The following is a 12,756-nucleotide window of genomic DNA, read 5'->3' on the forward strand; positions in this document are numbered from 1 at the left end:
GGTTCATGAGGTCAGCTGTCCAAGGTTGGGTCAAGGTCATGGAGGCAGTCGACGTGATGCTCACTAAGAATAACAAAGAGGGAGAAAATAACACCAGGCCTCAGAAAAAATTATAGATTTGACAAACACAATTCTCCATACTGGCATGACAAAAAAAAAGAAGCTTTCTGTATTAAGTATTGTGATGAAGATTTTTCTCCAAAACACCAAAGCAGGCCTACTTGTAATAATGTTTGGCAAATTACAATTTGAATTCAAAACCTATCATTTGAAATGATACAAGTAAGGTAGCATAAAATGTAGTCTAGTCATGGAATATATGTAACAAGTAGGCTTAGCCATTCCAACAAAGCTAGTAAACTAAACAAACTCCATTGCGTATATAATAACATCACATTTACTTCATTGTATAAATAATGGATGTGTCATTGAAACGTCCCATGTATATACATCATATATAGTTGGTGAATGTATAAAATAGTTTTTAATCACCATCTTTCTTAATCATAGCAGAGGCAGGGTCCACAGTAAGACTTCCGATCTTCCCAGAGGACACAACAGTCTTAAAGGATGTCTGTGCGTCTTTAGCAGAATAGTCAGCAACAACCAGCCTGACTAGGACTTTAATATTGCCAGAGCTGGGTGGAAAAAAAACAGACATAAAATCAAATAATACAACTGCTTGTATATGATAAATATAAGAGGTAATATAAGACTGAGATTTTTTTTTCAATAACTTGGTAATAACTTCTTCAAATTATTGTACACATAACAGTAAAACTCTACAATAATAAAACTAGAGCAGAAGGAATATCAAGAAGTTTGGCTGGGGGAACAAATATAAGCTACCATAAATATTGCATGAACTGTCTAGATAAAAATGCTTTCATCATCATTAATGTTCAGCCTCTTTTAATTATTGATATTTGCTTGTCAGTACTGTTTGCCACTAAGTCTGTTTTTGCTTATGCATGTCATTGAGGTTTGATACATCGTAAAATGTCAAACAAACCTCTCTTTGAAAGATGCCACTCTCACACCCTGAACACCAACAACTGACAGAAGGACAGTCAGCAACTGTAAGGTTGGGAAGTAGAGAAACAATGATCAAGAAAAAAAAACTGAAATTATCATAGAAGGTTTATGGGGTGCTAGTGGGCAATCAGAAAATAACTCCCAAATCAGGTAAACAGCATTCCCATGCAACTGCAATTTCACCTCATACTGCAGGAGGGAAATATTTTGTTTTTTCAATCTAGTTTTTGCTTCTCATTACTTAGACACTTCTCATTACTTAGCCTCATTATAATTGCAACATTTACCTGTTGTTCCATCTGTGTCTGGAAAGTCCTGTACTCCGTGGAGGTGATGTTGAGGTACTCTGCTGACCAAGGCTTGGTGAGGGTCATGGTGGCTGATCGAGTCACAGTCACTGACCATTAAAAATGAGAAAAAAGTTTGGTCTATCTATTTATTATAGGTGGTGCCAATCTCTTTTTCTATGAGCCTTGCCACAGGGTTGTAAGGAAAGGTGAATAGAATTCTTTTGTGAACACATGTTAGGCGACTAATTGTTTTACCGTAGTTGAAGAAGTGATTCAACTGTCTATACCATGAGCATTGGTATATCAGATTATATACATGTACAGGTTCTTCTGCAGTACTAAGAAAAGCTAGCTGCCATGGGTTCCAAAATATGAACATTACTTATATAAGTCAAGACCTAACCACATACCAATGCCAAAGAAATCCATCCATAGCTTCCAGGATCATGGTGCTTATTAAACCACAGACACCATAACAAAAGCTACTAGTATTAAGAAATAACATTCTAGGCAAATGTAATAACTGACAATAGCCACGCAGGAGGTCTTGATACAGAAACAGCATCATCATCATCATCATCATCATCATTCATCCTCCGTAGAGGTGGAGCATACAAAGTTAGTTCTCCACAACTGTCTGTCATACATCACTGAGAAAAGTTCAAGTCCCTCCAAGCCAGTTTCAGTTTCAATAAGTTTCTTAACTGTTATGTTTGGGCGTCCAACTCTTCTCTTACAGGTATCAGGGTTCCAGAGTAGAAGCCTACTGGCTGGTTCTTCACTACGTACTACATGACCGGCCAAGCTTAGTCGTCGACATTTGACTACTGAAGTTACATTTGGTAGCGAACCGTATAACTGTTCATTAGTAGTGTGTTTCCACCATGGTGTATTGAAAACCACTCGCAACATCTTCGTGTATGTTCCGTTTAGTTTTCTAGAATGTGACATATTCATGACCCATGATTCTGACCCATACAAAAGAATTGTTTCAATACATGCCTTACATGAGACAGCATCACACTACTAATTTTATGGTCTATACTTACCGTCCTTTTTGACGACAGCTGAAGTGCTGTTGACAGCCAGTGTCCCCACCTGGCCAGTCGTGATGGCCGCTGTGAATGCCTGCTGGACTTCTGTGGAAGCATGGTCTGCCGTGATGATTCGTAAAACCACGGCAACACTACCGCCCCTTTAGAAAAATACATATCAACCCCTGATTAGCAACATACCATGTATTTTGATCCCCCAATCAATGTTCCTAACTGTAACAATTATATAATAATGTGTTGACCTCCAGGAACTCAAGAGGTACTTTACACAACTTTCCTAACTCCACCCAGGTGTAACTGGGTACCTGACTTCGGGTGGGAAAAGTCGTATTGAGGTCACCTGGCGCTGAATGGCTGCCGTATAGACCCTTGCAACAGTTTCAAAAAAGTGTGTGGAGCAAATATGTTGTATGTTTTATGTGCATTATGTGATTGTTTATGATTATTAATGTTATTATTATTATAAGACATTCCTAACCAAAGCTTGGTTTACTGAAGTTAGATATCATATAAAGTGTATTTTCTAAACGCACAACAGTGGGGCCTGCCAGGGATCTGAACCCAGAACCTTCAGGCTCTCAACAAACTCCCCAAACTACAATGCCGCCTTACAGAACAAGAATTCACACGCTCAGGGAGGCCACTTATATTTAACCCTCAACAGTACACCTTCCCGGACTGATTAATCTGTACACCTGGGGTCCGCAGTTTTTTGCTAATTCTTAGAAATTATCAACATGATACCAGCTCAATTATTTTGCAAATTGATGTGTGAACCTCTGAGTCCACATCACGTACAAAAATCATACATTTTGACTTTTTCCTATTTTTTGGCGATGAAAAGACAAAGAGAAGAAAAACCCGATTTTTACACCCTATTCAGACCGAGTGTTTTTTTTTAGGCTCGCGCCAACTTTAATCTCAGATAGCGCCTGAACAGCTTAAGCTAGAGCCATCAAATTTGGTGACCTTTCCTAAAATGCATCTTGGAAAAAGTTCATATTGGTTAAATAAGTTAATGATTTTTTTGTGTTGCCTTGGCAACGGGTTTCTGACAGGCAGTTTTGTGGAAAAAATCAGTAATTTTGGTTTAAAGTTTAAAATCTTCAGGGATTTATATTCAATAAAACTTCCTTTCTGACATTAATAACATCTTACATAATTAAAGATAAGTTAAATCATTTAATATTCATAATATATTCTAATTTGATGACGTCATTGGTCAAAATCCAAGATGGCGGACCACATTATTAGCTTCGACGTCATATGACGTCATAATTACACTAAAATTGTTAGAATTTAATTCTATTAGTACACCATTTTCTGAAAATTTGTTGGCCATACGATAAGTGCATAAAACATATTAAAACGGAAATAAGGTAATGTATAAGAACGCCAGTGTATCCATTATGATCGAAAGCCGGCTGGGGTCCGCGCGGACCCCAAAAGAAAATCAGATATAATTTTTTTTTTAAAGGGGGAAACTAAGTTTTCTGCACTGTATTGAGGGACAACTTTGTGGGTGACAATTACCTGAAATTCAGAAGAATATCTTTACAAACAAGAAAAATATTACAGGATATATAGTGGGGGGTCCGCGCGGACCCCAGGTGTACTGTTTAGGGCTAACTTGATTCAATCCAACTTTATGACAATGTACATGACATTGCACATTGCATGTTACACTGATACAGTACCTTTAGTACTTAGTGTTTCATTACATGTGCATACCTAAACCATATAATAGAATACAAATCTAGCAAGAAGGTCAACATTTGGCTGAAACATATAGTCACTACAATGAATTGCAATAGCAACAGCAGGCCAATTATGTTACGCTAAGCACTTTATGTTGTTATACCATTAAGGTAACTAATAAAATACAATGTACTTACTGCTGTACAAAGTTGGATACCACAACTCGCTGGAATCCTATCACGTTCACAAACTGCAGGGCAAACTGTGGTAGGGAAATTGAAGAAATTATGTATGAATTCAAAGTAACACGGCACTACATGTTAAAAGGCATTTTTTTGTGTTTCGGTACTTTGCCCCAAAGCAACACATCAAATTACTAATAAAAAAACTATGAACTATTTGTTGAACTCTTTGAAGATAAATGAGCAAGACCTGGGATAATTTTTTTTTTACAAATTGTGTCTTACTGTTTCCTCCACTTGCTTCTGAAGGCTGGTATAGGCTACTGAGGACCGGCTGGTCAAGTTGGCTGACCACTGCTGGCTTAAGGTCATCTGGGCAGTGTTGGACACTGTCACTGTAGTATGAAGAGCAATGCATGATTAGTGCATATTCCTTTCAATGTTATTCCTTTTTTCTCCCGACCACTAAAACAGTTCTGAAAACTAAATAACAGTTCTGAGAACTTATTTGCCACACGACTACACAATCAAGCAATTCAGTCTTTTGTAATCTTACATAATGCACTAACAGACAGTACATCTTCTGGAAATGCATGTCTTAAATCTCTTACTGATTTACGTACATGTACATAATAGGTTCATGCATAACAAGTACGTGTAATGTATCATGAAAGAAATATACAATGTGTAGATCAGACTGAAGATATTTTCTCTATCTACCATACACGGCAAAGGTAAATAAAAAGCATTTAAAAGTACTCATGACTCAAAAATAAGTCTGTACAATACCATTCAAATATCGGAAGTGTACATACAATATAGTCACTTGAAGTTTGTTCCAATCATCATGACTACATAATTAAGCTTGTACGGCATTCTAAAAGTGAATATTTTTGGAGACTCTTAAGCAAGCTTCCCAATCGCCCACTTCGGGCATCTCTATTTGCATCTCTGTGTTTTATTTTTGCATTTCTGTGCTCGTTCCTAAGCTGAAATCACTGGGTGAAGTCAGCTCAGGAAAAAATACAGACATGCAAAAAAAAAGAGATGCAAATTACCTGCCAGTACTGGCTTCTGCTCACTTTTCCAAGGCAGGGCGTTAGAATTTCGAATATACCAGGAGACCGTGCATATTTATTGTAAATATGTCTGTTAGCCAGGTAATACTAGTTATGTCAATTACAACCTGCTAAAGTCATATTTTGGTGTCATGAGCACTTTAAAGCGTGCCTCCCTGAAGTATTGCATGAAACTTTGAGAGTATCGTATTATTCATAACTAATATGTATTTAGTAGACATGTTACTTTTCGATCTAGAATTAAGTAGCTAGAAATGAAGAAATTTTTAAACTTGTTGGACTAACCATCTTTGGTGACAGTTGCTGAGCTGGTGTCCACGACAATGTTCCCCACCTGCCCTGACTGTACCACAGTGTATACAGTCTGCTGTGCCTGAGACACGGCATACTCAACTGCCATGATGTGCAGGATAACTTGGATCTTCTGTTCAGACCTGTGGCAGGTAACGATATCCAAATAAGTTCATGTCCATATAAGGCTATGTGCCAGAAATACATGTAGGTGGGTCACTTTTCTTAAAGAAGAAAAAAATTGTTGGTTGAAAATTTATGGAAAGCACTAAGCTTAAAATATGAACTTTGAATTTTCTTTGCTTACAATAATACAAAACTAAACATGATATGAAATAACTACTTCTCAAAATTTGTGCAAAATAGTTGACAAAAGGTCGTTAAAATAAAAGTAAAAGGTCTTACTTCATTTGGCTTGATTCAATATCTAAGTGTGAATTACATGTATTAGTCTAGCACCAGCACATTTTCTATCCTCCCTAAGTATTAAATCTAGGAATTCCATACAAATTCTACTCTATTTTTATAGATATATATAGATAACTCTAGATATGGACAAACGACAAAATGTGGTTTAGACAACTTACGTTTGTTTGAACCTGGCCACAGTGACAGCCTGAAAACCTACTGTTTCTAATAGAGACTCCCTTATCTGTGCAAACAGAATCATAATATCATGTTACTACTTTAACACTGTATAGCAACTTAACCACGAAACACACATAACTATGTTTATTTGATAGTACATTTCTGAGTCTGATATAATAGTAGGCATAGCTTTTCTTAACCTGTAAGTTTAAACATCAAATGTTCTCCATTGATTTATTGAAATAATGATGATAATCCACAAAACAGATTATATAAAAGAAAAATGATGAATGTAGCGATAGACTTACAGATGTTTCTATTTGTATCTTCAGAGTTTTGAAGGTCATTGAGTTTACATTCAGTAGGTCAGGGTTCCAGGGTTGTTTCAAGGTCATGCTAGAGGTCACAGACTGAGCAACTGCATGGGGGCAAACAGTAATTCATCAATTCAATTCAATTTCAATTATTTATTAAGATATCAAACATAACAGACAAACATGACATACAATGTTGCCTGAATGGCGTTGATATTTACACGATAAAATGTCAAAAATTTATATATTTACAACAATTATAAAAACTGTACAGTAGTTGTACAACCCAGATATCTACAAGGTCCATTATCCTGTGCCAGACTCTATCTGTACAGTCCGGTTATAGAGTCTGATTGACTGGTGGAGGAAAGAGTTCTGTAGTCTTTTTCAAGTCAACATTCCTGATGCATTTCATCAAATGTGTTATGATCCAATCAACATTACAACATTTTTTTCCTGAATCATAGCAATCTGATAATAAATTACACATTGAATCAACAAAGAATTTTTTACCAACGTGCTACTTTAACCAGTATTTCAACACCAAGGACATTGTCTATTTCGAATGTTAAAAGTAAATGATTCTACAAGAATTCTAACAAATAGAACGAGACTACTTTTTTGTCACTGTGACTTCAACGGCGTGAAAAATACCTGGTTGCCCAGTTTCTCCCGGGCAACAAAATTTTACTTGGGGCAACCTTTTTTTGGAACCTAAGTAGCCCAGTGTGCTACCTGAATTTCAAGAATGCCCCCCCCCCGAAAAAAAACTCATCCCACTTGGCTTGCACCGCTGTATCCGGCAGTTGCTTTTTAATTTTAGGTATTCAGGGCTATTACTAGTATCAGTTAACTAAAGGTTGTTAGAAATATTGTCAAAGGCTTATGTATGTAACATTACCTAATTTGAGGAAAGTAGTAACTTATAGGTGGGGAAACCTAATATTCTGATGGGCAACCTAATTTTTGCCGAAGGTTGCCCACTTGGCAGCCTGGTTTAAAAAACGTATTTTGTACACTGCTTCAAACACAGGTTAGTATAGAAGATTAATGCAAGATCATCAAGAACATTTGTTTTTCATCAGCAAGGCTACATGTACTAGTATTTATTTCTGCTGGCGTGCAGTAATTTTGTAGTAGCTCAGGCCAGTCATTCTGTAGTAGACTTACCATTCTGTTTGACTGTCACAGCTACTGTCTGATTGACACTGATGGAACCAATCTGTCCCTGGTTTACTGCACTGAGCAGGGATGTCTGGACTTGAGACGAGGCACGATAACTCGTGGACAGTAGGCGTATAACCACACGGACTGTGTTGCCCCTATATATAAGAAGATTATTTAGATTTGTCAATCACAGTGCTAAAACTATTCTTGTCATAATTGTAATGAAACTGTTAAGGCAGCCAAAGTCTTCACAATTGTTCACAGATGATTAAGTTGCCAAGGAAAAATAGAGAATATATCTGATGCCTGGATGTTTACTATCATGATGATGTATTATGTATTTTCTTTAAACATTTGATTTCATGTAGTGTTTAAGGTTCCAAAGTTGTTTCATTTTAATCTAATTAGGAATCTTAAATATGATATATATTTTTCTATGTACACATTTGCATTAAGAAGTACTGAATCTTAATGACTTACGATTGCTCAAAGCTGGACACTGTAACTTGCTGAAATCCTTCAGTGCCTCCAAGTTGTTCAGTGAACTGAATAAGAAGAGATGTCAGTTATTACTTTCTTACTGTGTAGTTACTGAACTACAACTACTACTACCACAACTACTACAACTACCACTACTACTACCACCACTACATCTACTGTTATCCAAAGTACATGTTGTAATTAGATTGATATGTATAGACTTAGTCCAATTGTCTAAAATGTATACATTGTACATTACTTGGTTTGGATAATAATTTCTTGTCAAGCCAAATTTGAAGTAGTTGTTTTACCTGTTGAGTGACTGTCTTTCTGAGTGTGCTGAATGCCTGGGTTGTTGTGTTGGCATGGTCATTTCTCCAGGACTGTGTTAAAGTCACAGACACGGTGGACGATACAACAACTGTAAAAAGAGATAGCAACTCTGAGATAACAAGTTTTAACTTGTTAATAGATCATAACAACTGAAAACCGCTTTTACTTTAGTCCCCTAGGTGGCCTTCTAGGTCAGATTTGACTATAATTTCCTTTTCATCCAGATTCATGCTAAAACATATATCGCCAAAAAACCTTTCGTCAGTGACACTGGAGAATTAGCAGAGAAGCAGGTTTATAAGCACGAACTAAAACTTCTATCACTCACTCGCTACCATATCTATAGGTTAGGATAGTTTATTCTCATTATGAAAATAGTTGAATGTTTTGGATCCTTTGCATCCCAATGCTGTCTCTTCACCATCTATAATCATCATGATAGTTTTTGCACTCTAACCAGTATTTCAGTACCAAGGACATCACCAATAGGACAAGTAAGGAATTCTACAGAATTCTAAAAATTTGAAATTAAATGAGTAATTTAGCCACTCACTCACTCATTGGTTGAACCGCTAATTGCCATGCTACCATTGGCTGACTTGCTTATTGTGATGGACAGTCAGGGTCGTTGGAAAGCCTTCACAGGAGTGTTTCTTACCATCAGTCTTGACCATTGCAGACTGCCGAACCACACTAATCGTGCCAAGTTGACCAGACTGGACAGCAGTTTGGAATGTTGACTGCAGCTGGTTTGTAGCATAACCTGCTCCGTACACTGCTATGACTACCACCACTGTGTTGTTAACACTGAAGATTGGAACAGAACAAACTGCCTTCAGAAAGGTACAATGATGTACATGTAATTCTGAATCATTGCATTTTTTATTCCAACATTTATCACATAGACATAGTGATCGCGCACTTCATTATTTTTAAAACTAACTTTTATGCTGCCAAACACAGTGGACAAATGCAAAATTTTTACCTGAGTTAAGTGGGAAAAGTCGTGTTAAGTGCCTTTTACAAGAGCACAAGGTCAGTGGCATGGTAGAGTTCGAACTTGGGACCTGTTGCTTCTGAGCCAAACGCTCTGTCATTAAGCCACACCCCCCCACTAATCATTAAATTTCAAAAGATAACATGATAATGATTGCAGTTCTACAGATACTTCATTCATTCATTCATTCATGTATGCATTAATCCATTCATTCATTCACTAATTAACTCACTCACTCACTCACTCACTCACTCACTCACTCAAGAAAACCACATGCACCTATTTGGTATGGATACCTTAACATAAAAAGCAAGCTAACTGACCCTTGTTTGATGTCGACCACTTGTAGAGTCTGAAAACCAGTCACTGCTACTAATTCTAAGGTCAGCTGTATTGGAAAATTACAAATGTTTACATTATGGATGGTACGTGTACGTGCATTGTGTCTCTAATGTATACAGAGATATAATATACACAGTCAAATGACAGAGACAACATACCTAAAGCTAGGACTCTACACTTGAAAAATATATATTTTTTCACATCGTGCAGTAAGACTTTAGAATGACAGTGATAATGGTTAATATTTGAAAACCCATGTCTGTCCTTTCCTGTTGTAGATTGAATGGTGTTTGAACATATTTGCATATAGTGTGTTTCTGTGCTATAGTGTGTTTTTTTAACCAATTGTAAAAATAGAATACATAATTCAGGGTTGCATTTAGCATTTCCTTTTTTTGTACGATTTTGTTGGATTGAATAAATTGAAATTGAACAGCTTTACTTAATCTGACAGTGTGTACTGCCTTACCTGTTCTTCTACTTGCTGCTTTAACTGTATGTACTGGACGGATGTCCTGTCAGCTAGACTCTGTGTCCAGGTAGTAGAGCCAATGGTCATGGACGTTGTAGATGACAGCACAACTGTTGATGAAGAAAAACTGGTCAATCAACCAATCAACCAATCGATCAATCGATCAATTCATCAATCAATCAATCAAGATCGTAGTATTTTCAGAAGAAGAGATAATGTAAATATAGTTTTGGTGCAAACTTCTTGAAAACTGCTGTAGTACAAAGGAAAGCTGCTAGGAGGTCCACAAATAACACGCATTTTCAAGATAGCAAGACCTTCCCACATACCAAATATATCATTATATCACCATAAGCTAACCACAACAACTATAGGTTAAAGAATTGTCCACATACACACACTGTACACATGAAAATACACCGTCATTCACACTCACACACACACACAGTATATAGATGACCAAAAAACACATATGGCAAACGCACTCTAACACACATACATGTAGATGACAGAAATATGCACACAGTGACACAGAGATGAAACACACAAACACCACACACACACACATGCAGCCCAAACACAATACCTCCTTTACGGAGGTAACAAGCATAATTCCTCACCGTCACGTTTAATGCTGACATTGCTGGTGTTGAAGGTCAGCTGCCCCACCCTGCCTGTGGTCACCAGTTGAACAAACCTGGTCTGGGCCATACTGATGGCATAGTACGTCGCAATGACACGTATCTTTGCCACAACTAGGTTGTTTTCCCTGAGGAAAAAAATTTAAAATGTTAGCCTATGTGTCTTTTCAAAACCTTATTTGGAACTTTGATAACCCCTACGTGGCCTACTAGGGTTGGTTTGCCAAGGCAATGCAATAAAAAGTTATTAGTTTTGCAAAAAACAATTATCCTATATTCTTAAATAATGGATAAGTTCCCCAGCTTTGGACATTTAAATGAATCAGAAAAATCCATATTTCTTATGAAACTTGACAAACCATGTATCACTAGTTCTATATGCTCGTACATCTATAACTGCGTCAAGAAGCGAGAAGAAGTCGAACAATGTAAATAGTAGATTACATTAGTATAATATAGTTTAAGTATCATTGCTGTATCCTTTTCCTTGTCTATTCATGACCTGTACTTAGCTTGTTAGAGCACAAACGTACAATAAAGGTCTTTCATTCATTAATGATTCCTGCTTTTTTTGTAAATCATAAAAACATTACAATAAAAGCTTTCAGAGACATTTGTGACATTCAATAGATATTCAGTGCCTCACAATACAATCAATATGAATAGTGCATTACACCTGAATGCTTCCTTCAAATACCGAGGAGCACAACACTGTAGTATGTATTGAAATAGCATGTCGGCAAAACGTACTGCACCTGCGCTTATCCCGTAAAATATGGTGCATTGCACTTCGGCATCTAATAAAGTCATATTTGAGCATATAAGGTTAACATCCTAGTGTGTAATTTCCAAATGTCATGTCAGAAAAGATATCGTCTGCAACAGACAAAATTTTGATGCAACGTTGACCAAACATCTAACGAAAAACCTCGAAATCCGGGATTCACACAGGCACAGTACGTTCTGCCGACGTGCTCATCAAAAATACTTACCCTGGACTGAAGCCAGCTACTTCCACTTTCTGCAAGCCAGACACAGTCTGGAACATCTGCTGGAACTTTCAATCAACAGGATTTTACATATCAATCAAAGGTTTGAGGATGTCAATCAAATTAAAGATTAAAACATAGTCACTGTGTCTTAAAAAAATAATACAATCTTTAAAGAAACTGTCACTGTTGACCAGCAAAATTACATCTACATTAACAACTAATAATTTTTTAATCCTTTCAAAATGTCAATTGTTACAGTGTTGGTAAAATATAACCACATCATCAATTAATTAATCAATAAAATCCTTACCGTTATCTGTATGTTATAGACCAGTTGTTTGTACTGTACAGAGTTGATGTTCAGTAGTTCAGGAGACCAAGTCTGAACAAGTACAACCTGGGATGTGGCTGACACACTCGCTGGTAGCAAAGGAATATATTAGGAACAAATTATCACAATTTTTTTTCAGAGAAGCATTGAGACACAACAAAAATATTCTTCAAAATTAAAAAAGCAACACGTGGAATTTATATTGTGTATTCCTAAAGTTATTCCAACCTCTTTATGCATGCACTAAAGAAACTAAGATCTATAATGTAGTCTATTATATGGTAACTACATACAAGTAAATAGTTTAAGCAGTGCATTGTCATCAGCCATTCTCTACAAAAGGGGGCATGTTTTTTATGTGGATAATATATACTTGTGCAATGTGGCTTTGCTACGGCTCAAGTATATAGTGATGAATCAGATTCAAAGCACTGTGTGACTTCTTTCAGTAATATTTGGACCGTTTGAA

The 12,756-nt window shown here is 36.6% G+C and overlaps 2 protein-coding genes across 2 annotated transcripts in view; both read right to left on the bottom strand.

Moving 5' to 3' along the window:
• LOC109469964 overlaps positions 1–5,641 on the bottom strand; it is a 112,423-nt gene extending 106,782 nt beyond the window's left edge. Inside the window, exon 1 of the mRNA XM_019768729.1 lies at positions 5,625–5,641. The gene's annotated coding sequence lies outside the window, so the exon portion shown is untranslated. The remainder of the gene's footprint in view (positions 1–5,624) is intronic.
• Positions 5,642–10,293: 4,652 nt separating this feature from the next.
• LOC109469965 lies at positions 10,294–12,369 on the bottom strand. Its single transcript, XM_019768730.1, has 4 exons — positions 12,267–12,369; positions 11,957–12,021; positions 10,944–11,092; positions 10,294–10,433 (listed from the first exon to the last, which is right to left on the bottom strand). The coding sequence occupies exons 2-4, from the start codon at positions 12,010–12,012 to the stop codon at positions 10,294–10,296; spliced, it is 345 nt and encodes a 114-aa protein (XP_019624289.1). The 5' UTR covers positions 12,013–12,021; positions 12,267–12,369.
• Between the last annotated feature and the right edge of the window lie 387 nt (positions 12,370–12,756).

The sequence above is a fragment of the Branchiostoma belcheri genome, unplaced genomic scaffold, assembly GCF_001625305.1.
Source record: "Branchiostoma belcheri isolate BF01 breed outbred unplaced genomic scaffold, Haploidv18h27 scaffold213, whole genome shotgun sequence".
Lineage (NCBI taxonomy): Eukaryota > Metazoa > Chordata > Leptocardii > Amphioxiformes > Branchiostomatidae > Branchiostoma > Branchiostoma belcheri.